The sequence below is a fragment of the Microtus pennsylvanicus genome, chromosome 13 (assembly GCF_037038515.1).
Source record: "Microtus pennsylvanicus isolate mMicPen1 chromosome 13, mMicPen1.hap1, whole genome shotgun sequence".
Lineage (NCBI taxonomy): Eukaryota > Metazoa > Chordata > Mammalia > Rodentia > Cricetidae > Microtus > Microtus pennsylvanicus.
Genome location: NC_134591.1, coordinates 51,340,505 through 51,367,092, shown reverse-complemented (window position 1 = coordinate 51,367,092; position 26,588 = coordinate 51,340,505). Strand labels below are relative to the sequence as shown.

The 26,588-nt window shown below is 51.0% G+C and overlaps 2 protein-coding genes across 8 annotated transcripts in view; both read left to right on the top strand.

Annotated features, from left to right (window-relative positions):
* Positions 1 to 20,183, top strand: part of St3gal3 (ST3 beta-galactoside alpha-2,3-sialyltransferase 3) — a 216,984-nt gene extending 196,801 nt beyond the window's left edge. For 3 of the 6 annotated variants that reach the window (XM_075947138.1, XM_075947143.1, XM_075947139.1), the window contains 3 exons: positions 11,629 to 11,775; positions 11,930 to 12,076; positions 19,213 to 20,183. In XM_075947138.1, the coding sequence (XP_075803253.1) occupies positions 11,629 to 11,775; positions 11,930 to 12,076; positions 19,213 to 19,302 (384 nt within the window). In that variant the 3' untranslated portion in view covers positions 19,303 to 20,183. The remainder of the gene's footprint in view (positions 1 to 11,628; positions 11,776 to 11,929; positions 12,077 to 19,212) is intronic. The other 3 variants (XM_075947141.1, XM_075947140.1, XM_075947142.1) reach the window with 1 other exon arrangement.
* Positions 20,184 to 24,424: 4,241 nt separating this feature from the next.
* Positions 24,425 to 26,588, top strand: Artn (artemin). 2 transcript variants are annotated; one of them, XM_075945281.1, is made up of 3 exons: positions 24,425 to 24,590; positions 24,927 to 25,065; positions 25,169 to 26,588. In XM_075945281.1, exons 1-3 carry the CDS (start codon positions 24,531 to 24,533, stop codon positions 25,642 to 25,644), a joined length of 675 nt encoding a protein of 224 aa, XP_075801396.1. In that variant the 5' UTR covers positions 24,425 to 24,530; the 3' UTR covers positions 25,645 to 26,588. The 2 variants fall into 2 exon arrangements, with proteins under 2 accessions (XP_075801396.1, XP_075801397.1); XM_075945282.1 differs by having other exon boundaries at positions 24,927 to 25,069.

Sequence of the window (26,588 nt, the reverse complement as noted above, 5' to 3'; positions counted from 1 at the left end):
GCAAGGCCATCAGCAGCATCCATGCTGTTGCCGCAGGCATTGTTCCTCCTCCCTCCCCCCCCCCCCTGCTGGTTTGCATTGCTTGCTCTGCCGCAGGTTTCCGTGCTCAGGCGCCAGACTGCTCATCGCTGGCTTCTGCATTGCCTTCTGCGCCCTGCTGCCTCTTCTCTCCCTTTTCTCATCAACATCACCACCATCATCATCATCACCACCACCACCATCATCATCATCATCTCATCATCAAAACTCCTCAGTCCCCGCTTCCTTGAATCCCTTAGATTCAGTTCTCCTGATACCCCTGTCAGACAGGTACTGTTACCATCCTCAAAGTAGAGACCAGAAGACCAAGGCACCGAAACAAAGAAGTACTTGGTTGAGGTAACACAACTAGTTAAGTAGTAGATAGAATTGGCTGTAAACCCCGCCTCTGATTGCCTCAGGAATCCCCGTGATGGGCCTGACCACACACCTTCCTGCTTAGAATCCTCCCTGTCAGCCCGTCCCGCCATCGCCTAGAAGACCCCTGTTTACTGAGTTCTTGCACGTAATAGGCCTCAGTGATGCCCGCCTTACAAGCCAGCTGTTGGGTATCTGGCTGAGGCAGGTGCTGTTAGTGGTAGCACCAAATTGTGAGTCAAAGCTGTGTCATTGTGACTTTCACTATAGCTTTTTTTGTTTACTCATTGGTCCGTTCATCCAGAGTCAAATCAGTCACCAAAGCCAGGCCCAGCCTGGGCTGCCATCGTCGTCCTACTTACTTGCCACCTCTGCTACACCCTTTCTCTGCCTCCAGCCCGTCCAGTGCCAGGGACTGAATGGCACCATAGAGAGAGAAACCGCAACCACGGTTGTAACTCGTGATGTCGCTCTGCCAGCATCCTGTCCCTAGTTGTCAATCTTTCCAATGCTCTGTCTCGCCACCTTCAGTTCTTCTGGACCTGTATGTCGCGAGGAGAAATCTCCCATCCGGTGTTCAGGGTAAATAAAGGCCACCATCAGTGAACTTCCCAGCCTCCATCCACACGTGTCTTTCCTGCTTCTGTGTTGAAAAACCGTAACTGTGGCAGTTTATAGAAGGAAAGGTTTATTGGGGCTTCCGGTTCCACAGTGGCAGGAAATCATGACAGTAGATAGCAGCCATGGCATCAGGAACAGCTGAGAACTCGTCCCTCTAACCACAAGCAGGAAGCAGAGAGTATACTAGGGATGTTTTGAGGCTTTTAAAACCTTAAAGCTTACCCCCAGTGACCCTCCTCCAGCAAGGCCACGCCTCCTAAGCCTACCCAAACAGCTCCACCAGCTGGGGACCGGATATTCAAACACCTGGGCCTATGGGGAACATTCTCCCTCAAAGATCACAGTAAAATCCACACCCGCCTCTGTTCTCTTTTCCCACCATCCCTAGGCATCTTGATCAGGGTCTGTTTTCTCCTGAGCCAGGAGACCCTCCCCTCATCTCCTGAGGTGGTCTTCTGTCCTGTCTCCTTCTCTCCTCTTTTCCAAGCCTCTTCTCACATCTTCCTGTTTGTTCAGGTCTTTCTCCCCTTCAAAATCAGCGTGTAAGGGCAGCTGCCCCCAAACCTGCCGACCTGAGGTTGCTCCCTGAAACCACGTGGTGTGAGGAGAGAAAACTGCCTCCCACAAGGATTCCTCTGATCCCCTAATACAAACTGTGGTGAGGCTGTGGCCTGTGATGCTACTTTACCAGTGTCTCATGGCTGGGTTCCATTTCTGAGTTCCACGCATGCATGCATGCATGCATGCTACATGAATATATAGATAAATATAATAATACAATTTAACTCTACCCATTGTCTTACCTTCTGTCTCAGGTAGCTGGAAGAGCCAACCCTTCTGGCTTCACTGCCCCTCCAGCCTGGCATCCAGACCCACCCCTCCATTAGACTGACTTTCCGATTCTAAATGCAGAGACTCCATCTCTCCCTCCCTGTGAAGGGACCACTCACCAGCAGGCAGTGCAGTCGTCTAAGGACAGTCCCTGGTGTTCACAAGCCAGCGACCAAAGCCCCTGGAAGCCTTGATTCTTTCTGCTCTTTGCCTGTGTATCCTGTCATTCATTGTCCAGATCCACAAGCTGCCCTTCTATAGATGGCTTGCTCTGGCGATTTCAGCAGCTTCCTAGCTCTCTGCTTCTGGTTAAGTTTCCTCCAGTCTGCTCACCACATGTGCCTTCAGAACCAATGCTGGAGCATCCCGATGGCTGGCTTGTTCTCTTGCTTAATGGCTACCAACATTTAAGTGTGAGATCTCATACCAGCATCGTCAGTATCACCCGGAATCTGGCCATTTGGGGTCGGGCCCACCTTAGACCTTCTGAATGAGAAACATGGAGGTGGGCAGTGGTCTGTTTGAATGAGTCCCCCAAGTATAAACTCAAGCTTAAGAGCCACAGGCCTACAGGATCCAGTTCAAACCCTGACTCCCCAGAGCCTCCCTGTCTTTGCCAGTTTCTCATCCCCAGCACGTACGTTCCATCCTGGCAATACCAAAATGTGTGTCCTGTTTCACATGACTGTTCAGCCTGCGTCACCCAGCGCTGTTAGAATTCCTCTCTCCAGGCCCTGGAAGCAGGAAGAGTCTTGTCTATTGTGAGCCCAGGCCCCTGAGCAGTGTTAGAGCACAGCTGATGTACTTAAAGGAACAAACAAGGAAATTGAGGCTGGTAGCTTCCGAGGAGTCACGATTTTAACCAGGGCTCTCGGTCTAGATCTCTCCTCTTGCTATCACTGCCCCAGGAGATGATTGTTCTGGTTCTGAACCCTTGTATCCTCTTGATCTCTTGCTTCTCCTGAGGATCCTCTTTACTATGTTTGATTTTCTTCTCTAGTTCCAAGAAGATTCCTTGATAAAGGACATGAGAACCGAGCAGCCTCTGGCTCCCTGCCTGGGTTGTCAGTGCTCCATGGCTGCCCCACGCTGACTCTTCTCCTGTTCTTGGCCTTTCCCAAATACAGCTTTCACATAGCTTCTTTGACCCCCTCTTCACGTGGAAATAAACCCCAAGCCGACTAAAAAGTAAAATATTAAAAAAAAAAAAAACTAAAGGATATATGCCGGGTCTCACTGTGCTACCCAGGCTCACCCCAAACTCTGTGGCCTGGGCTAGACTTGAACTGGCAACAGTCTGCCCAGCTGAGCCTCCCAGAATCGGAGACTGCAGGTGTGAAATGCCATATTTAGCTGGAAATTTTGAAGAAAATAGAACACCAAACTGTTTAAAAAAAATTCCCTGCATCTACCCGTCAAGTGCTTGGATTACAAGTTTGAGCCCCCATGCTTGGCAGGAAGGGACAAACTTTTAAGGCGCAGAGGTGCTAGAAGAAACTTGGCAATATCAATTTAAACCAAACAAAAATATTGTATCAAACATTGTGAAAGTGTTTAGAAAATATGATAAGCAAAGGTTTATTATTCTGAGGGCTGTCAAGGAAGCCATCAGAGCCCAGCAGCTAAGAGAGGGAAGGGCCCATGGATGGCAGAGGAGGGGAAGGGAGGAAGAAGGCTACAGCGGAGATGCATGTGGCCTCCCTTGCTGTTGGTTGGAGACGTGCGCGTGCAGGCAGCAGAGTGCCGTTTGTCACCTATCACATTTTCAGAAAATATATTGAAATTACAACACAGTACACCGGCAGGAGTGGGCAGACAGGTGCTCTCAGGTCATGCCAGTGAGGGCATGGGTTTGGGAAAGGAAGTGGTACATAGTGCCAAGAGGAAAGAAAAACCTGCATACAAGATTTTTATCATAGTGGTATTTATAGTAGCCAAACCCGAATATGACCCAAGGGATTAGTTAACACAAGTATGGTTGTCACCGCCTAACGGAGCACACAGCAGCAGCATAGCCAGCCTATAGTGGGTGCGGACTTCTGGACCCGCCATCACGGGCGCTCTCCTGTTCATTGCCTGTGAGGAAAGCTAGTGGACAGAGAACTAGGTTCAGTGCTAGGAGCTAAGCTGCCCTCTTCCTCTGCTGCAGCACCTCTCACAGCTGTGGAGACTCAGTGGGACAGTGAATGTGGCAGTCCTTGACACGTGGTGCCCATCTGCAAAACCCATTGCCTCCTGAGACGTTTGATTGAGCCCACTGGAGAGAGTGCCCAGCCTCAGGGCCAAGAGAAGCTGAGTAAGGGAAAGCAACCAGGCCTGGCAACAGATGCTACCCTGGTCAGAAGGGTCCAACTGCCTCATCTCTCTACCCCTTGGGTCCTTAATATAAGTTCCAGGTTCTAACCATCTGTTTTCCAGTCTCCAGTCTCATGTAGGGGCTGGCCAGATGGGCGAAGTTGTGGGCACAGAGAATGACATTGGCAAGGTGTGTGTTACTTAGCAAATTAAAAACCATCCCATTCAGCCAGGCAATGGTGGCGTGCGCCGTTAGTCCCAGCACATGGGAGGTAGAGGCAGGAGAATCTCTGTGAGTCAAAGCCAGCCTAGTGGGCTGGAGAGATGGCTCAGAGGTTAAGAGCACCGACTGTTCTTCCAGAGGTCCTGAGTTCAATTCCCAGCAACCACATGGTGGCTCACAACCATTTGTAATGAGATCTGGTGCCCTCTTCTGGCATGCGGGCATACATGGAGGCTGAACACTGTGTACATAATAAATAAATAAATCTTTAAAAAAAAAAAAAAAGCCAGCCTAGTCTATAGAGTTAGTTCCAGGACAGCCAGGGCTATATAGAGAAACCCTGTCTCAAAACAACAACAGCAACATTCCATTCAACTGTATGGTGTCAGAAAGTTGCTGCCCTTGGAATAGATAAGGAAGTAGATGTCTTCATATTCTGGCCACATCCAATGAGATAGAGTAAAAAAAATATATATGGAAGATCAAGAGCAAAGTGCCCACCTCAGGCTCATCTGCCCCATTGTCGTGTCCTGGAGACCTCCATATCTTCTGCCCTAACAGGGCCAAGGCCTCTTCCATCCTTGAGGGTAGAATGTTGCTCTGAGCCTACCCTTCAACCCATGGAAGGCTGTTTGCAGGGTCTGCAAGCAGAGTTTGGATATACAGAGTGAGGAGACCCCAAACAGAAGTGGGTCTTAGCATGTGGGAGAGGGCTGGGCAGGAGGAGAACTTTGGCCAGCTTTCCCTAGAGTATCCTGGTCAGCATAGATCTCAAGGTCTGGTTTCCAGTTTCCAACTCTGCCCTCCATGACACTTTCTTCTTTTGTTTGTTTTTGTTCTTGTTTTTCAAGACAGCGTTTCTCTGTGTGGCTCTGGCTGTCCTGGAACTCAATCTGCAGACCAGGTTGACCTCAAACTCACAGAGATCCACCTGCCTCTGCCTTCTGAGTGCTGGATTAAAGGTGTGTGCCACCACTGCCTGGCTTCTTGGCATTTTTTAAAGGAAATGTAGACTTTGTTTTATTTAATAGCCTGATCGACTCATAACTTTCTCGCTTACTGTCACAGTGCTGGAGAGCATGCCCAGGGCCTTGATCATAGGAGGCGAGTGCCTTACCACCGAGCTGTTCCCCTCTGGCAAAGGAGGAAGTGTTCTTAACCTCCAGCAATCTCTCTAGTCTCTGGACTTAGTATCTTAAAGACTTACAATAGCAGAAGCTAACAGGAGCTGGCTTTAAGCCAAATATTTTATATGTGTGGCTTCTAATTGTCAAAACAACAAACCACCATAAGGCCTGAACGGGTATACTTACCGTGTAGTTGGAGATAATGAGACTTCAAAAGGGTAGCGAGCTGCCTCAGGACACAGAGCGAGCAGCTGAGCATTTGGGTTGAACCTTAGAGCCACAGTTTGAACTGTTGATACAGCTGTCTCAGAGGGTGGTGGGAGCCACTGAAGATTTTAAACCTGAGAAGGTCAACACCAGACCCATGCAGGGAACTGAGGCACGATGAGATGGTAGCTGATACAAAGACCCCAGGAAAGCTGGTGACCTAGCGTGAAGCAGTAGCTGTGGGCACATCTGCCCTATCACAGTGGCTGCCGATAGTCAAATATCACCGTCCTCAGACTCCCCCAAAGAAATCCTCCCCAGGGACTAAAAATATCTCAGTAGCAGACCCTGGCTGGGGGAACACTTCCTTATTTTCTTCCCAGGTCTTCTGGCCCTTCTGAGACGAGCAGAGCAGGTTGCATCAACAGGAGCCTGGCAGCTCCCCACACAGGAGCCAGCCCAGACTTGACTGAGGCAGGGACATTCCTGGAGGAGGGAGTGACAGGGAATGCAGCTGTCCTCAAGGAGAGGTGTGGTGGCACTGACTGGCCTCTGGGTTGTGTCCCGTGGGTGGGAGAAGTGAGACGGAAGCAGCCTTCGTGCCCGTGGTGGGCTTGATAGTACCCCCAGCATCAGGCAGGCCTCCAGCACCCACTGCCAAAGCTGGCTCCACAGTCCCGTGTCTGAGCGGGTGCAGGTGTGGACCTGTGCGGGTGTGCATGCGTGCTGGCCTTTCTGTGGCGGCTGACACCTCCAGCCACACCCTCGGTTTCAATCTCTTGGCTTCTACAACACCCAGTCATAATAGAAAAGATTTATTGAGTTCTTTCTGTATACCAGACACTGCCAGATGCTACCAAAGCAGCATCTCCTTTAATCCCTTCAGCTTTCTGGGAAGTCGGTCTTGTCATCCCTGTTTTATGCAAGAGGAACCTGAGGCTTAAACAGATGACGTGATGTGCCCCAGGTCATAGAGATGTGGGACTGGGAGATAAGCCTCAGTTTCTACCCTGGAAAGCCTGTCCCGTGTACATGTCTGAGAAGAGTGTTTGCTTGATTGCGTGCTTGACGTTAGGAGATTGGCTGAGATGTATATGTGTATGAGTGTTTTGCCTGCATGCATGTCTGTGTACCACATCTATGCCTGGAACCCAAAAGGGCCAGAAGAGGGTATCAGATCTCAGAGACTGGAGCTACAAACAGTCGTGAAATGCCATGTGTGTGCTGGGAACTGAACCTGGGTCCTCTAGAGCAGCTGGCATTCTTAACCACTGAGCCATCTCTCCATATATTTATAGCTGGGGAAACAAAAGCTCACATCACACTTGTTCATTTTGTTTTTCTCTTTGTAACCCTGGTTGTTCTGGAACTGACTCTATAGACCAGGCTGTCCTTGAACTCACAGGGTTCCATCTGCCTCTGCTTTCTGGGTGCTGGAATTAAAGGTGTGCACCACCACTACCTGGCTTTACATCATGTTCTTAATATTCCGCTTTTCCCTGAATTCTCAAGGAAGCTTTCCAACAGGACGATGACTGAGAAGAAGCAGAAGAAGAAATGCTGAAGCATTGCCTGTGCCACTGCCTTGTCCTCTAATGTGGGGCTTCCTGGGACTTGGGACCTAAGCATGGGATTCTCCCCCAGGATCCCAAAACTATCCTTCGCCGCTTCTGTCTGCTCCAAGGCAATACAGACATCAGAGCTTGCACACATACGGGGCTGGGACAGAAACTGATCACCTGTGCCAAGGACCCAGACCCTGCCTCAGCTTACCCTCTGCTGTGCAGAAGTAGGAAGTCAGGAAGAGTTGCTCACATATTTGTGCATATCAGCATATGTGCGTGTGTGTATTGTGTGTGTAAGAGACTACTATAGTATTTGTGCAGATCACATGTGTATTGTGTAAGAGACTACTCATTTGTGCACATCAGCGTGTGTGTGTGTGTATTGTGTGTGTAAGAGACTACTATAGTACTATATATATATATAGTATAGTACTATAGTATAGCAGATCACATGTGTATTGTGTAAGAGACTACTCATTTGTGCACATCAGCGTGTGTGTGTGTGTGTGTGTGTGTGTGTGTGTGTGTGTATTGTGTGTGTAAGAGGCTACTCACTTCGTACTGGAGATGGGGCACTTGTCCTCGTCAGGTTAGTCCCTCTCCTTTCAGAAGCTTAGCCCAGAGAAGCGAGGCTGGCCCGCCCTTCCAACTGGCACTTCTTTTCTGATTCTTAGAAGGATTTGCAATAAGCTAATTCTCTCTGGTGAGACCTTTAAGACATGGGAAGGCTACGAATGAATATATATATATACACACACACACACGCACACCCTGTGTAGAGTGGGTCATGGGGCACTGAGTGACCCCTAACTCATGTCAGAGCTCTTGGAAGGCAAGGGAGGTGTCCCTCCCCTGTGCTGCAAACTCCAGATGTGAACAGCAGTGGTAAGCTATAATGGCCTGGCAGAAAGGCACCTGGTCTTGGGACCAAGGCACTACGTTTCAATCTAGGCACAGCCTCAAAGGTTGTGTGACTTAGAACATGTTTCGTTTGTGTCTGTGAAGTAAATGAAAGGAGAAACAAGTGATGGAGCCTTTACCTCCCCCCGCACTGCTGTGCTCATTCCCCACTTCCCTGCAGCTCCTGGGGGTGGGGAACCTGTGTTTTCTTTTTTGAGGTATATGAGAACGGTCACAGGCAGAAGCCTGGGGATGGGTTGTTGGGAGAAGAGACAAGTGTGTCTGCAGCATGTGACCAGAACATCTGCCACTCCTGGGCATCCATTCGTTACAGCCCGGCCCATCCAGGAGGGGCTCAGCCTGTTGTCTTCCATGCTGGTCCTACGTCATCCTGCTATCCCCACCTTTATCTCCTTTACATACACAGCCACAGACCTGGGGCAGGATGCAGAAGCCACAAGAACTGGTGCCTACTTGATTAATCTAATCAGTTGAGACCCAGAAGTTGATCTGGCCTATGAAAGGACAGAAAACAGAGAAAGAAAAGTTGCCTTAAGTGGACGACAAGCAGAATGTGGCTGGAACAGTGGCAGGACTGAAGAGGTACTGGCTACTTGGGGCTGCTCTGCTCCTGAGGCCAATGGACGAGCTTTGGAAAGATGTCGTATCTCCTTTAGTAACCATGCCCAGCTGGGCTGGGTCCTGGACTACAGAAATAAATCAGAGAGGAATCCGGCCCTGTATAATTCTCACAGTGGCCCACATCGTAAATGTTGAGTGTCCCTGGTTTGTCCATTAGGAATCTGTCCCTTGCTCAGAGTCCCCATTGAGCAGCTCTGAAGCTGAATCCCAGGAGCCAAGCTCTTAACTCTGTGTTTTATCATCACTCACAGGCTAGTCGGTACTTCTTCCTTGGGGTGCAGGAGATCAGAAGATGAGCAAGAGTCAGGTGTAGGGAAGATGCATCGTGTGGGTGAGTGTGGGTATTTGAGACAAGCAGCAGCGGGAGAATGGAGGAATTAGCTAGCAGTGGTTCCGAGGGCTTGGAGTGTAAACTGAGGCAGCCACATGTGATATAAGCTGGTTTGTATTTGGGAATATCATTCTGGCAGGGTAGCATAGCTTGGGAAGCAGGGGCAGCCGTTCTGGGTACTCAATTCTACGTGTGTTAAATAAGCAACTGGAATTCAGCAATCATTTTCATGTGGCACATATATTCTGTTCACTCTATGGGGCTCTCGAGTGTTTAGCAGGCATAGCATGGGCCAGTTGTTATGGGCAATAACAAGTTGGGGACCCGAGGTGGCAGTAGTGGCTTTGGGAGAGAGACATGGGTCTTTGGGATAAGGTGTAAGAAGTAGGAGGCCAGAAAAGGATGGGGGAGGGATGGAGGAGAATCTGAAGGGTACTCCCAAGTTTCTGGTTTGAAAGATGGATGAACAGTAGAAGAAAGGGGCAAAGGGGAGGAAAAGATGTGGACAACAAAGATGTCAAATAAATGCTATTTCTGCGGCCAGATTCTCAGAAGATGTAATCCCAATGTCTGCCATTTCTTTTCTGGGCCTGTATCCGATATCACTTGGCTGAACCACTTTTGTAAACTTTTGGGATGTTTCTGGCTTTTCACATTCATAAGTATGAGTGTAATAAACAGGCTTGCAGCCTGGGGGTGTGGTAATTGGCCGCATGCTTGCCTAGCATGAGGATGCCCCTGGGTTGACACTTAACCTTCTCTTACGTCCTTTGCCCATTTCTGAGATCTCACTGATTTATTTTTCATAATTTTGGGGTTTTGTTTGTCTATTGGAGCAAGGGTGTTGTTGCGACAGGGTCTTGCTGTAGGCTAACCACCCTGGAAGCCTAGGCCATCCTTCTGCCTCAGCCTCACAACTGCTGAATTACAATAATATTTTCACCATGCCTGGTCCTTCTCATGAGATTTTAAAACAAGAACCTCTTTATTATTTGTGACAAATGTTTCTCCACATTTTTGTCTCCCTCTTAAATTTGCTTGTGTTGTTTTAAGATTTGTTTCTTTTAAACTCTGTTTGTGTACTCTCTATGTGTTTTCTGAAGTACATGCCTAAGAATGTTTGTGAAGTTGGGCCGGGGATGTGGCTTGGTCGTAGAGCATTTGCTAGCATGCTTGAGGCTCTGGATTTGGTCCCCAGTGCTGGGGAGTCGAAAATATTTTTAGGGCCAGTGAGATGAATCAACAGGTAAAGATACTTGCAAATGGGGCTCTCTCCTGTTTGTTTTGTTTTGTTTATTTTGTTTTGTTTTTAACACACTTGTTTAGTGTGTGTGTGTGTGTGTGTGTGTGTGTGTGTGTGTGTGTGTGTAACACGCGTGTATATGTGTGGGCACATGTGTGGAGGTCAAAGGACGAATTGGTTCTCTCCTTCCACCATGTGAGTTATGGAATCAAACTCAAGTAGCCAGGTTGGGAAGCAAGCACCTTTACCCACAGCGCCATCTTGCTGACCCTGGGCCTCTCTTCTTGTACCCAGTGATCGTTTCCTCTTGGTGTGCTCAATTCTTCTACTCTAAGTTTAGATGATTTTTTTCTTTTTGTGCCTCCTCAGCAAGTAACAAACTTGCTACTTTGGAGGCCATGGTAACCATGGTAACCATTCCGAGGCTGATTGACTGATGGCTTCCTCCAGCCCACTACAGAGCCCTTGTTGTAAGGGTAGAGAAGGGGGGCTTGTGAAAGAGTAGCTGAGGTGACCGACTTGGGGTCTAGACCAGGAAAGTCTAGGGCATCTGAGGTCTTTGTGAGGCTGGATAGCAAGAAGGGAGAGGCTAAAGAAGAGAGGCCCTGTGGCCCAGGGTCAGACATTGGGATATCTTTCAGAGGCGATGCCTCCACATTTGTGACCAAGCTCCGTGAGAAAGAATGAACTATTCTAAACACAACACTGAGCACCCAGTTCTGGTCGGACAGGACTGAGCTCTGAGTGTCGGTCCGCTGTCCTGTGACAGCTCATGAAATGTCTTTATTTTCCAGGTCCACTTTAGCACAGTTGACTGAGAACCAGGAAAGACAGAAGAAGGAAAAGGAGCCGAGCTCCAGCAGAGCAGATAGGCGAATGAGGGCAGGCTTCTGGTGGGCTCCAGCCCCTAGCAGGGAAGTGGGACAACCAGGCCTGCGGGCCTTCCTTGTGGCCCAGGGACACCCTGCCCCTGCACTCGGGACAGAGCAGGACTCTAACAGCATCCCACACTTTGTCCTCCGCCTCCAAGCTCTCGTGGTCTCTGTTACTCACACACCTATGCCTGGCACACATCCATGAGCCCTCACATACCAGAGCCTTCCTGTGTGAGCTGCTTTACACCCTTCCACTCACGGCCCCTCTCCTCATTGCTCATTTCTGTGCATACATGTGGGTCCTCCCCATTCATCTGGACCCATCCCCAGGTGCCCAGCTCATGTCCTCTTACACCGTGTCTCTGCCTACAGAGTGCATCCGATGGCTTCTGGAAGTCCGTGGCCACTCGAGTGCCCAAGGAGCCCCCTGAGATTCGCATCCTCAACCCATACTTCATCCAGGAGGCGGCCTTCACTCTCATTGGACTGCCCTTCAACAACGGCCTCATGGGCAGGGGGGTGAGACTCCTGGGGAGGGCGGGCGGAGGAAGACTAGGCAGGGGAGCCTCAGGAGGGAAGCCGGTGGGGGAATGGGCTGCTGAGCTCTGGAGCGCTCAGCCCCATCCGTCCTCCACAGACCTCTCCATGCTTCCTCTCCTCTCTCCTCTGCCAGAACATCCCAACCCTTGGCAGTGTGGCAGTGACCATGGCATTGCATGGCTGTGATGAAGTGGCAGTCGCGGGCTTCGGCTACGACATGAACACACCCAATGCACCCCTGCACTACTATGAGACTGTGCGCATGGCAGCCATCAAAGAGGTGAGAGCTGAGCAAGGGGGCAGTTTTGGGTGGGGGGAGCCCCTCACCAAGGATGGATTCCAGCATCTGTACAAATAGATGGTAAAGGGGAACCAGCAACTGCTGTTGCCCGGTGTTCCTGGAAGGACCACCCTCAGCTAAGCAGCCACTGTGGTCTAGCTTGTATGCAGGCCGTTGGCCACATGTGCATCTTCTTCCCTAGCCTTCCCTAAGCCCAGAGCCCTTTCTTCAGCTTTCTTCCTTGACACTGTCTCCTTGGGCCCTCCGCCCTGGCCCTGTTCCTTACCCCCCCTCGATACACCTGGCCACCATACTCTCCTGTTGCCGCCTGCCAGGCTCATGCTCTTCCACAGACCCCGCCATCCCTGGGAAGATCCCTTGCCCTTCACACAACCCTCAAGTAAACAGTGCCTCTTGCTCCCAGGAAGACTCCCATATCTCTCCACTGCACTCTCTGCTGCATCAACCACAGAACTCACCCATGTACGCCCAGACAGCCTCTGTACAGGTAGCTCTAGATCTCCAGGCCTCTGCACCCCTCAACGAGGAACTGCGGGGTGGGGGGCAAGGAACCCTTGTCATACATCAGCTTCTGCTGCAGCCTCTCACTGAGCCATGTCTGAAGCCTGACAATCAGGAGGATGGGGTGGCTGGGAAAATTGCTCACCCATGGAAGTCCACACTGCAGCCCCCTTTGCTGCTCCGCAGCTTTCTTACCTGTGCCTCCCCAGCCCTCACCACAGGGCTCCTGAGCCTTATACTTTGAAAGCTCCTGGCCACCCTCCCTCCTCCAGTGAGAAATCTGAAGGCACACAGGGGACTTGGAGCACCCCCTTCTGGAGCACCCTTTTGTGCTCTTCACACCCATTCAGCCTTATACTCCGTCACCTGACTTCACTTCCCTCAGAGTTACCAGTAAGGTATCTCAGAAAGCTAAATCGAATAGAAAGATGTCACGTTTTTTCTTGTATTTATTATTGTTGGAGGGGTGCGTTGTCCCATAATGCGTGTGTGGAAGTCAGAAGACGCCTTTTTAGAGTCCCTTCTCTCCTCCCATCGTGGGTTTGGGGAATCAAACTCAGGCCATCAGGGTTTGTGAGACAAATGGGTCAGTTTTCCTGAGCGCTCAGAACCTTTTTTATATTGATCGCTTCTTCCTGCTTAGGGTCCCGTGATTTCCAGCGTTTCTTCTTTACTCACGGTTCTCTCTCTTTTTCTCATTCCCCTGCATTGGTCTAACTCTTGATAGTCAGCATCAGGCTAGGCGTGGTGACGAGGTGACACATGCATGCCTTTAATCTCTACAGGGAAACGGGGAGGCGGGTCTCTGTGAGTTCTAGGCCAGCCAGGGCTACAGCATGAGTTCTAGGCCAGCCAGGGCTGCAGTGAGACCCTGTCTCAATAGAAGAAACAAAGAAGCAGCTGCATGGCTGGAGAGAAACGGATCAACAGCTTTATTCCCAGAACACACATAGCATGTACATGCATACAGAAGTAGCATGTGTATGGGCACACACACCACACACACACACACACACACATACATTTTAAAAATAAATCTTTTTTTTTTTTTGAGATATGGTTTCTCTATGTAGCCCCAGCTGTTCTGGAACTCATTCTCTAGACCAGGCTGACCTTGAACTCAGAGATTGGTCTGCCTCTGCCTCCCAAGTGCTGGGATTAAAGGTGTGTGCCACCATGCCCAGCCTAAAAAGCATAAATCTTTTTTAAAAATCTTATTTAAAAGAAACAGAACTATCAGAGGAGACCCTGCTGAAAATGTGGACTGCAGTCAATGGACAGAAGTCTGATCGTGTCCTGCTTCAGCCCACAGGAGGCTCCTAACTTACCTGCATGGAAGGAGGGGTTAGGAGAGAGCACCTAAGTGGACACTGCTTGGTCTAAGAGCTACATCCCGAACAAACTTTTGTGCCTTCTCTTTCTTTTCCCTTTTCCCCCCAAGATTTAGTTGCAATTACGTTTGTGTGTGTGTGTGTGTATGAGTGTGTGTGTGAGTGTGTGTGTGAGTGTGTGTGTGAGTGTGTGTGTGTGTGTGTGTGTGTGTGTATACGCACATGAGTGCAAGTTTCCAGCAAGGCCAGAAGAGGGCGTCTGATCTCCTAGAGCTGAAGTTACGGATGGTTGGGAACCACTGACAACCATTGCTGGGAATTGAACTCATGTCCTCTGCAGGAGCAGTATGTATTCTTAACCACCGAGCCATCGCTCCAGCCCCATGCCTACTTTTTCATTAGGAGAGCCAATGGTCCAGCGTTTTCATAAGCATAAGCCGGTGAAGAGTACGGAACTCCCCGATTCCTCTGTACTTCCTCTCTTGCTCCCCACCCCTGGTGACTCCTGGGAAACAGCATTTAGATACAGCATCGTGGTCATAAAGTCAGTAACTCTAAAAGATAAGAACTATTTTGATATCACACCTCAAAAAGTTAATAATTTCTTAGTATTGTGGACTATCCAATTCTCTACTGATGTGTTAACTCTCAGTGACTCCTAGTGGGTGCTCTCGAAACTTCTTCTAGAGGGAGGGGAAGGTGTGGGGTGAACACAGTTTTATGAATGTCTATTTTGCTTGAATCCTCATTCTGCCATTCTTCTGAGCCTGTTTTTTGTTGTTTTGCTTTTGCTTTGCTAATTTCTGTCTGGGGAAATGGCTCAGAGGATAAGAGCCCCTGCTGCATAAGCATGAGGATCTGAGTTCAAATCCCAAGAAGTCAGAAATCAGGTTGTCAGGCTTGAGCAGCAAGTGCCTTTCGCAGCCCCAGCTGCCTCTTCCGTTTTCCTCTGAAAGTTCTATTCTTTCAGTAGACTGGGGTTCCACACAGTTACATCGGACAGAGTCTGCAAGCTGTAAGTGTAGCCTAAATGGGAACGAGAGCCCCCCCACCCCTGTCTCACTCCACCCTCGCCTCATCTGGAATCTTCCAGGGACAGTGTTGTCTTCACAGCTGACATACTTGCTCTTCGGTGTCTAGAGGTCTTCCTAGTATCGTCTCTCCTCATTGTCTCTAGACCCTGGTACAGTGTTCCATCATTTTCCTGGGGCAAAACTGTAAAGCGCTCAAGACTCACCCTTCTGTGCAGTTTGATTCTTTCCCGAGGTAAAAGAGTCACGCAAAGTCTAACCACCCATGGAAAGATAGTTCAACTTCTTCTAGCAGGTTCCTGTTATTCCCTACAAGGGCGCTCTGCCTCATCTCCTCAGTCTCGTCACATGATTGTCTGCAAATTGCAAACGATGCCCCCCAAGAATTCTCTGCATTCCTCTGTCCTCATCTCCATCTTTTTGCTAGAGATGAGGGGGCATGGTGAAAGTCAGAGAGCAGCAAGTGTTTTCCCCATAGCTTATAAACAAATTCTTCTCATTCTCTAGAAATGTTCTGCCCCAGTCCGATGTTGAGTCTCCTTAGCCATAAGCCCCACAAGGATAAAAGCCTTTTTGACGGAGTTCCTCTTGTGAGACAGGCCCTTGTATTTGATGTTTCCCTGCGATTTGTAGCACAGATTACATGTCGTCAGCTTGTAACACCCATCAAATTTGAAAGTTGGTAAGATCAGGATAGGCAGCCAAGAAGCGGTCCATGCTTCATTCCAGAATTTTCAGTTTCTAAGCCAAGGGAGAAATTCTTAAGATTAGTCAAAGTAAATTTGTTTGGAATTTCTGTTTTGTATTCCAAAAACCCGTGGGCTCTAACAAGTTACAAATCTTTATATTTGTGATTGTGCTATTTGTATTAAGTAATGATGAAAATAAAATCTTTAATTCTGGGAGCTGGAGAGATGGCTCAGAGGTTAAGAGTACTGGCGGCTCTTCCAGAGGACCCGGGTTCAATTCCCAGCACCCACACGGTGGTTAACAACTGTCTGTAACTTCAGTTCCAGGGCATCCAGCAGCCTCATGCTGACATAGATGCAGACAAAGCACAAATACACATGTCTGAGTTAGGGCTTCTACTGCTGTGAAGAGACACCATGACCACCCCACTGCAGCTCTCAGAAAGGAAACCATTTAACTGGGGCTGATTCACAGTTCAGAGTTCAGTCTATTATCATCATGGTGGGACATGGCGGCATATAGGCAGACATGGTGATGGAGAAAGAGCTGAGAGTTCTACATCTTGATCCCAAGGCAACAGGAAGTGAATTAAGTGCCACACTGTGCTTAGCTTGAACATAGGAGACCTCAAATCCCACCCCCACAGTGACACACTTCCTCCACAAGGCCACACCTACTCCAACAAAGCCACACCTCCTAATAGTGTCCCTCCCTATGGGAGCTATTTTTTTTTTCAAACCACCACAACAGAATAAGAATAAACAAATCATTTAAAATAAAGCTAGATGTGGTGGCACACGCCTTTAATCCCAGACTCGGGAGACAGAGGCAAGAAGATCTCTATGAGTTTGAGGCCAGCCTGGTCTACAGAGTTGAAGGACAGCCTAAAATCAAGCAGGTTGGGGATTTAGCTCAGTGGCACTGGGTTGGGTCCTCAACTGGGGGGCAGGGATGGGCAGATGGTGGTGGCACATGCCCTTAATCCCAGCACTCAGGAGAAAATTGTTATCTTGGTCTAAACTAAATATTAAAATTGTATTTATTTATGATTGGTGGTGGTGGCACATACCTTTAGGCAGTTTGGAGGCAGAGATGGGAGGATCTCTGAGTTCGAAGCCAGCTTGGTCTACAGAGTGAGTTCCAGGACAGCCAGGGCTACACAGAGAAACCCCGACTTGAAAAACCAAAAAAATAAAAATAAAATCTTTAATTCTAAAAAAGAAGTAGTGAGGCATGGTTGCACAAGTTCCAGAAGGTCACTGGGGTTTTCTGAGCACCATCTTAGCTCCAGGATCCTTGAGAGACCCTGTCCTCAGAGATAAGGTAGAGAGTGGTAGACCAGGACAGCAACATCATCCTCTCCCCTCTACAAGCATGTGTGTGTGTGTGTGTGTGTGTGTGTGCTTGCGCATGCATGCATACACACGCACACAAAAGATTAGAAAGAAATTCAATCTAGTTGCATTGAATAAATATCATGGCATGGAGTGCCTACTGTGTGTCTAACCATCCCTGCCCATAGAAACTTCTGGAAAGATGACTGAATCTTCAAAGAATGGATACGAGTTGCCCAGCGCTCCAAGACAAGGAGAGCAGTTTGCAGAGGCTCTAGCAGGGTGGAGTGATGAAAGCCCAGGCCTCTGTTTCTCCGGGAGTTTAAGGGGACAGATGGTGGAAAGAGGAGAAAGGCCTACCTCAGGCACTGGGCTTTGATTGTGAGGGAAGAAGCCATCACCACTTGGGGATGTGGAGGCTTCAGGGCAGCCAGGTTTGTGGTTCACAGCAGAGGACGACAGGGACCCTGGTCGATGACTCTGAGTTTTAGTTCAGAGATCTGGAAGGTTGGAGAGTGTTGTCGGGATCAAACTAAGGGCCGCACAGCCCCTAGTTCTTCGTATCTATTGGTAATGGTGTGAACGCAGACTCGGAGTGACCCAGTGCTGACACGCAGCAGAAGCCAGCTGGGGCCACGCCATGAAGCTAATGACACTCATCCCTTCATTTGTTCAGTCAGGCCCTTTTCCGTCTTTGAAAGGCTTAGTCATCGAAGCTTTTGGGGAAGATTTCTGAGAATCAGAGGGAATCCAATCCCATAAGCCCTGGGAGGTGGTATCATCCCACTTACCAAAGATACAGTTTTAAGTATATAACACTTTTGTTTGTTTTATTTGTTAAGACTGGGAGAATCAAGTATGATGGGGAAGTGATGTTAGCCATTGGGTGCCATCCTGGTAGAATGGTCTTGGGAGGTGGGGGCAAAAAGATAAAGGGCTCAAGGCCAGCTTGAGTTATATAGTGAGATATTGCTTCAGACAGTAAAGCAGATGGTATAGTGGTTTGTACCTGTAATCCAGCACATGGGGAGCTGGAGTACAAAGATCATGAGTTTGAGGCCAGCCTAGGCTACATACTGAGTTTCAGACCAACCCAAGCTGCTAAGTGAGACTCAGTTTCAAAAATCCAGGCCAGGTAAGATGGCTCAGTGGGCAAAAGCACTAACCGTACGACCTGAGTTCAATCCCTGGAATCCACAGTAGAAGGAAATTCACTGCCAGATGTCATCATTTGACATCCTCTGACACACTTTGGACAATAGCAACAAAAAAATTTTTTTAAAAAAAGCCGGGCAGTGGTGGCGCACACCTTTAATCCCAGCACTCAGGAGGCAGAGGCAGGTGGATCTCTTTGAGTTCGAGGCCAGCCTGGTCTGCAGAGTGAGTTCTAAGACAGGCTTCAAAGCTACACAGAGAAATCCTGTCTCAAGAAAACAAACAACAATAACACACCTTGGTATGCCCAGGATCACACTCAAAGGTACACACATCATATACACATGTACACACATAGAGTAAACAATACATTAAAAGAACTTTTTTTTCTTGACAGGATTTCTCTGTGTAGCCCTGGCTATCCTGGAACTTGCTCTGTAGACCAGGCTGGCCTCAAACTCAGAGATCCTCCCGCCTCTGCCTCCTAAGTGCTTAAAGGTGTGTGCCACCAACACCAATCATAAATAAATACAATTTTAATATTTAGTTTAGACAAAGATAACATTTTTAAAAGAAAGATGAGGCGTGCTCCTCAGGCTCCCTGGTTCCTGTGCAAGGAAGGAAGGCTTTCATTAGCTGCCTAAGGCCTGGAGAATGGATTGCATCAGAGAAGCAGCCCAAGCCCCTTGCTGTGCGGTCCAGTGACTCACCTCCTTGCCCTCGGGGTGTCTAGAACCAGGGTGCTGCCAAGGAGCTGTGGGCTGCTGTCTGGAGGAATGCGATTCTGAGCACTGAGGGGACTGGGAAGCCAAGACTACTCAAGACTTGGAAAAAGCCAGGACAGAGTTCCTCTGGGGTAACGATGGGCTGCCAGGCTTGCTTGTTAGGGGAAGAGTTGTAGCATTCATTATCGGGTTATTGTGGTCTTGCAGGAAGACAGGACAAATGTGTGCCTGTATATTCCCAGTCACAGGGTCTCAGAGGTTGGTGACTGGAAGAAGACACCAGCCCAGGGTTAAGCAAGGCTGTGTCTTGCTGCCCACTTCATAACTTCTCCATCTCTCTCCTTCTAGTCCTGGACACACAACATCCAGCGAGAGAAAGAGTTTCTCCGGAAGCTCGTGAAAGCCCGCGTCATCACTGACTTAACCAGCGGCATCTGAGTGGGCCCAACACCCGGCCATAGAGGCTCACACTAGGAACAAGCAGCTGCCACCAGTCTTCTGACCCAGAGAAGGACAGTGCCAAGAGGCCCAAGGGCCAGTGAGGCCTTGGCAAGGCAACCAGAGCTGTGCCTGCTGCAGGACAGCTTCAGAGACCAGCACTCTGCCTCGCAGCCTGGGTCCGTGAAGCCAGAGGGCCAGGAGGCCCCTGGCTGTGGCCAGCAGGCCCAGCATGCAGGAGGTGGGACATTTGGTAGCGAGAGCGCTGCCAGAATCATTTCTCCAATCAGTGTTTGGTGTATTATCATTTCGTCAATTTGGGTGCAGGGAGGGGAGGGATAATTTATTTTTAAATAAGATGTCACCTTTGGTCCACTTGCTGTGCAGAAAGAGGTCCACTAGAGGGCCCACCAGCCCGTGGTCCCGGTGAACTCCCTGAAGGATGGAAGTGTCAGACCATGCTTCAGGGCCACAGGGAGGTGGGTAGCATCTTCCGTTAGCCATCTCCAGCTCATGACACGCTTTGGCCTTCCTTGGGGAGAAGATGGAGTACTCCCTCTCACCAGCCCCCCTGGTGTCCCACAGGGGAACCCCAGAGCCATCCCTTTAAAGCCAACAGGACAGCTCTTGGACAAGAGCAGAGAGAACTCAGGAGGCAAGGCCCAGCCTGAGAGGAATAGCGCCTCTTCCTAGCTGTCTCTGGTCCGTGGGAGCATGTTCCTTCCTGGACTGGCCAACTGTCAGATGGGCTGGGTTTCTTGATGAGACTCCATGGGTCCTACCCAGGACTGGAGGGGAGTGAGGCTCAAGGACCTTACCCAGGCTGAGGCAGTCCTCCCAGGCAGCCCTCATGGAAGCAATAAAGCTATCCCCTGAATCTAGCCTCCTGTTGTTTTCTTTGACTTTGCTGGAAGAAACAGAAACATAGGCCTTAACAACAGAACTGAATTCAAGGGTCTTCTCTCTAACCCCCAGACTCCTGGGTCCCTTTCCCTTTCCACTCAGGTGAGGGACCTTTGAGGCCTCCAGTTCAGTGGTTAAGAGTGCTTCTGGCTCTTGCAGAGGACCTAGGTTCAGTTCCCAGCACCCACATCCCAGCACTCACAATCACTCATAACTCCATTCCCAGGGGATCTACCTCCGAGGTTCCTGTGGTATACATACACTCAAACACATATATAAAATAAATAAAGACCAACAGAAGAGGTCCACAGGGCACCGAGAGGCCCACAGACCTCCGCTGCTGTCATGGCTCCACTTTGAAATGGATGTGGCCCACTCCATATTGGCACTCCCCATCTTCTCAACAGAAAGCAGGAAAGCCCCCAGTCCAGCCCTAGGCACCTCTGGGAACTTTAAAGGGGACATCCATTTCCCATTTCACCCCTTTAGAACTCTGGAGTCTGACCCATCTTGAAGCGACCCCAAGCAGGTATGAGAATGCTTAGACTTACACCCCAACCTGCAACTCTGGTGGTAGCTTCCTGCCAGACACTGGCCACTGTGGCAGGAAGTGGGACAGCTGTTCCCTTACCTCTCCTACCTCAACCAATCCCAGGGCCCAGGCATGCCTTGGCCCTCCCACCATAAGCCTCACTACAGAGAGACCTGCAGGCCCAAGGACCATAATGCTCCCACATGGAGCCTTAGCTACATGCCCGTCTGTAGTAGTCCTGGCTGAAAAGACCAATTCAGCAGCCAGATACACGGGAAAAGAGAGCGCGCTGTTCAGCGAGCGTGCATCCTCCCACCCTTGCGATCCTGTGGAGCCTGGAGAAAGGCCTCCCAGGCAGTAGTAGCAGCGCTGTCCCTGCAGTTGGACTTCAGCCTCAAGCTCTGCACAAAACCGCTCTCTCAAAACCTGTGGTTATGAACCCTGGCTGTGTACCAGAGTCACAGGTAAAGGAAACCTGGAAATTTGCACCTGCCCACCTCAGGATTCGGATCTGATCTGGGATGGGGTCCGATGTGGTAGGTTGCTGTTAAAGGTCCTACAGGGATGCTGATACGTGCATAGCCAGGGTACATCTAGTCCATCCACATTCCCTGGGTACTCCTCCTTACTCCCAGCATCCAGGAATGCATGTATTAGTCAACAAATACCAAATTGCCTTCACTAGCCCAAATGCCTTCACTTAGCTCCTGGCTACAAATTCAGCTACTTTCAGGGCATTTCCAGCAGGAGAGTCCACAGACCCTTCTAGTTCAACATGCCCAACACTGAATTCATACCCGCCCCTCCACACACACACACCTGACCCTCCCCCAGGGAGCGTCAGCTCCCAGCGTCCATTCTGTGGTCACCCAAGCCAAAGCTAAAGGTGCACCTTCGTCGGTTTGACCACCTCACTTTGTACAATCAGGCGGGCAAAAGTGAGGTTGGAGATTGGGTCTCTGCAGTCCCTGGTTCCCCACAATCTGCTCAGGATTCATCTTTTTGTCCCCAGCAGCCTATACCCCCTCTTCTGTCTTCCTTGTCTCAAAACCACACTCTCCCCGGTGCAGTCATTCAATGAAACTGACCACACTCAGGCCAGGTCATTTGTCCCCAGCATCTTCGCAATGAGCTCCAAGCTAGTTAGTAAGACCTTTCCAATCATAGCCATCAAACAGTCCGCAGACACCTGTCAAATTGCCTTATCACACCTCAAAACGCAGTTCAATACTCTGTCACCCTCCGATTCTTCACTCCTGCCCCCCCACACACACACATACACACAATCATTGCCTTCATTAAGACAGTGTGCATGAGTTCTTTTGAGCTCCGAGACCCTGAAACTGAGCGGTGAAACAGACTGTCGCTGGACGGTGGGAGCCCAACGCAGAGCCCTGCCGCTCCGAGGCGGCTGAAGCTTCTGAAGGTCCCAGAGCCACCAGTTGACACTGCAGGGTAGCTAGCCAGCATCCCTGTGGCTGCACGACCCAAGCTGAAACGCTCCTCCAGGCTGCCCCTCCTTCGCCTCCCTCCGTGTCTCTGTCTCTCTCTCTGTCTCTGTCTCTGTCTCTGTCTCTGTCTCTGTCTCTCTCTGTCTCTCTCTCTGTCTCTCTCTCTGTCTCTCTCTCTCTCTCTCTCTCTCTCTCTCTCTCTCTCTCTCTCTCTCTCTCTGTCTCTCTCTCTCTCTCTCTTCCGCCCTCGGCCAGGCCTCCCAGTTCCCTACTTTGCGTGTCTACCAACTTCGAATTCCCAGTTTCAGCTCCTCGCTGCCGCTCGCGATCTCTACTCTGCCTCCTGGGGTCTTCTCCCAATATCTAGCCCCCGCCTAAGGGGACCTAGCCCAGCTAGTGGGGACCGGATCCGAAGGGTGGAGCGGCCAGGTGAGCCCTGAAAGGTGGGGCGGGGCGGGGGCGCTCGGGGCCCCACCCCGGGATCTGGTGACGCTGGGGCTGGAATTTGACACCGGACGGCGGCGGGCAGGAGGCTGCTGAGGGATGGAGTTGGGCTCGGCCCCCAGATGCGGCCCGCGGGCTCTGCCAGCAACAAGTCCCTCGGGCCGCAGCCTTCGCTTCGACTGGGTCTCGGAGCACTGCACCCGAGGTAAGCCAACCTTCTTGCCCATCCCCTGATGGACGCTCCTAAGGCAGAAAAGGGCCAGAAAGGTCTTCTTCCTCCCCCTTTCTCTCAGCCTCTCTCTTCTGGGCTCTCAACGCAGCTCTCTGCCCCTCCCAGTCCCTCCAGTCCCTCTTGTCGCTATTCTTTTGGACTGTGTTAGCCCTCCTGGCTGGCTGTAATATGAGGCTCCCGCTGCCGCCACAGGGCACAGACCGGCTGCCAAGGCCCCACTTTTGGCTAAAAGAGGCGCTGCCAGGTGCACAACTCTGGGCATGATCTATTTGAGCTTCGGGGGAAAGCCCAGCACTGGTCCCAGAAAAGGTACCTAGAAGGACCCCCTTGGTGAGTATAGGGCTGATGGATAGGGTTGGCAAGGGCTGGAGGACCAAATAATCCCAGATGGTAAGGAAGGAGACTGGTCTGAGCTGCCCTCGAGGGACTTGCTCCTGGGCTCCCTCTAGCGCAGATACCCCTAAGGCTGCCTTGTCTGACTTTCCCTCCATCTGGGAAAATAGTCACTAGCCTGGTCTCTAGGGATCTGAGTCTAGTTAGCCAACAGGTACACAGCTAGTCCTGGAGGACCACTTCCTGGATAAAGGCCTGGAAGGTATGTGTCGTGTGGTCGGCCCCATGTATTATTCTGTGTGCTAGCAGAAGGAGGGAAGATAACATCTGGGACCCATGAGGAGACTAGCTAATGAGGACTCGTAAAGGTCCTGGGGCCTCAGGGGGTCGGCTCACAAAGACGTGCCGTTCAGTAAAGCCGGCTAGGGTCAGGAAGGATAGTTCATGGGGGAAACTCGTAGGAGCAAGGCTAAGAAGCCATGCACAGAAGGCTGATGGCCCAGATGGCTAGCTCTCAGAGTGGTCCAGTCCTCTGAGACCAGGCTGATGTGGAGGGCTGGCTGGTCCTCCTGGGAATGGCTCAGAACTGAACATGCAGAGGATGTGGAAAAGCCCCCCTTCCCCTTGCCCCTTTAGTCGGCAGGCTTGGCAAACTCTGCCCCCTGGTGGCCACAGGAAACCATGGTCCAGGCACTGTTTTCAGAAGGCCCATCACTCCCCCCAGATAACAAGCAGGCTCTTGGGGGGGACATCTGTGGGTTTAAGAGAGAATTCAGGTGGCTCTGTGTCCAGAGCAGAGATTGCAGGAGGCCTAGGCTCCCAGTCAACAGAGTACACAGAGTGACCAACCGGTTGGCACTCTAATTCTCCAGAGCTCTGCTTCCTCCCCGGGTGTTTGCAGAGAATGCTGAGTGCGGAGCTAAGGGTGTCCAGTTGCTGCTTTCTCCAGCCACTCTGGTATCTTCTGCCCTGAAGTACAGCACAGAAGGGTCCTAGAAGACAGGACCACAGCTGTGTGAATCTCCCCCTTAGACAATCTCTGAGCTCAGCTGAGCCTCATTTGCCAATCTGGAAAAGGGAGCCATGGAACTTGTGGAACTGTGAAGAAGCAAATCCTGCAAAGCACCAATCGCATCTCCGCATCTCCGTGCCGCTACTGCTTCTGGGCTGCCTCTAGTTACCTAAGCTCCGGGGTAGCTTTGAGATACTGAAGTGGATACTGAACTAATACCCCAAAAGATAACTGACCCCTCCTTCAATTTGCAGCTGTCTCAAAAAGAAGGTGGGGAAACAGGCCCACGAAGGCTGATGGGAGCTCCTGGTGTTGACAGAGATGGAACTGGGACTTGGAGACTCTACTGCATTGCCCCGCTGCCTCCAGCCTAGGTGGCAGGTGAGCCATTCCCTGGCATTTCCCAGCTGACTTTAATTGGAAAAAAGAGTAGACTATAGCTGGGCAGGGGGTCAGTTGTTAAAGGGAAAATACCAAGAGGGAGGAGCCAGCCATAGGAGGAAAGAAACAGGATTTCTCTGGATGGTTAGTGCCCTCAGGTGATTCCTCCCCTGGGCTCCCAGGAGCAGCCAAAAATGCCTATTAAACTTAAGCCTTTCCTTACACTCAGCAGCCCAGATAGAAAGCCAACTGGAGCGGTCTTTGATCTGGGCTACAGACAAGACAGCCCTCCAGAGTGCCCTGTTCTTCCCTCAGTTTCCTCTTTTCTCTGTGCAGCCAGCTTTGTGGCCAACCCTAGCTGTCCTTGCCCTACTGAGCAGCGTTACAGAGGCCTCCCTGGACCCCATGTCCCTCAGCCCCTCCGCTCGCGATGGTCCCTCACCGGTCCTGGCGCCCCCCACCGGCCACCTGCCTGGTAGGTGAGAGAGCGACAGGGTGGGACAGGGTGGGACAGGGGCGACGCTAGACCTAGACCCTCCCCCACCCCCACTCCCGAAAGTGACTCAGTCTCATTCCAGGGGGACGCACTGCGCACTTGTGCAGCGAAAGAGCCCTGCCACCACCGCCACAGTCTCCCCAGCCCGCACCCCCGCCGCCCGGTCCCGCGCTGCAATCTCCTCCGGCTGCGCTCCGCGGGGTACGCGCCGCGCGTGCAGAGACCCGGAGCAGCCGCGCGCGGGCCACGGATACGCGCGGGTGCCGCCTGCGCTCGCAGCTGGTGCCTGTGAGCGCGCTCGGCCTGGGCCACAGCTCCGACGAGCTGGTACGTTTCCGCTTCTGCAGCGGCTCGTGCCGCCGAGCACGCTCCCCGCACGACCTCAGCCTGGCCAGCTTACTGGGCGCCGGGGCCCTGCGATCGCCCCCTGGGTCCCGGCCAATCAGCCAGCCCTGTTGCCGGCCCACTCGCTATGAGGCAGTCTCCTTCATGGACGTGAACAGCACCTGGAGGACCGTGGACCATCTCTCGGCCACTGCCTGCGGCTGTCTGGGCTGAGGATGCTCTCCAAGCCTTTGCACACTGAACCCTTGTGTCGCCCTGCCTGGAACAGCCCCACCCGGCCTCGCTAGCCAGGAACCTCAGTCGGAAAAGGAGGCTGTAGAGCTCAGGCCCCAGGCCGGTGAGTGACATACATCGAGCCAGAAGAGATGACCTAACTAACCACTGACCAACAGCTCCAAGGTGCTCTTGGATCCCAGCTCTACAGACACCAGAAACCTCAGCTAAGGAGAACTCCTCTGGGAGAATTCAGAAATGGCCCCAGGTCCTGGGGGATGAATTTTGAGGAGATATATTGTAGTCGTGTTGCTGGAAGAGCCTGTGCTGAAACCAGCCATGTGTTCACTTGTGGAAGCCGAAGCCCTATTTATTGTTTCTAAATTATTTATTTACTTTGCTGGTTTGTCAGATCTTTTCCTGGACACGGGGGATGGGTAGAAGAGGCTGGATGAAGATGTGCCCCCGTCTCTCCACTTCCATAGTTCACACTGACTCGGCCATCACAGTGTTGACCTGGATCACCCAATGCTTTCCCCATCCGGTGGCTCTGAGATGGGAGGCACAGCTGGGTGACGAAGATGCGCAGTCCTCAGCACTTGGGGCCTGGGTTACCTGTGGGAAAATAAACTATATAGCCTTTGTGGAGAAAGGCTGCCTTGTGACCGTTGAGGCTTTGTCCCACTCCATGTCGGTGTCTTACCATGCAAGGACCTGTCTCAAAGGCTCCCCGACAGGCACACACGCTGCTTCTACTGACAGATAGTCAAGCCCTGAAGGAGCCCAGGGCGAGAGAACATCTGAAGAGCTAAGGATGGGAGAGGGGAACCAGGGTGCTTGTTCCTGGGAGGGAAGCACAGAGCCTCCTGAAGATAGAAAGGCAGGAAAGCCCTGAGGGTCTCAGCAGAGCGTGAATTTGGGGTGACGAACAAGCGTATTCATTT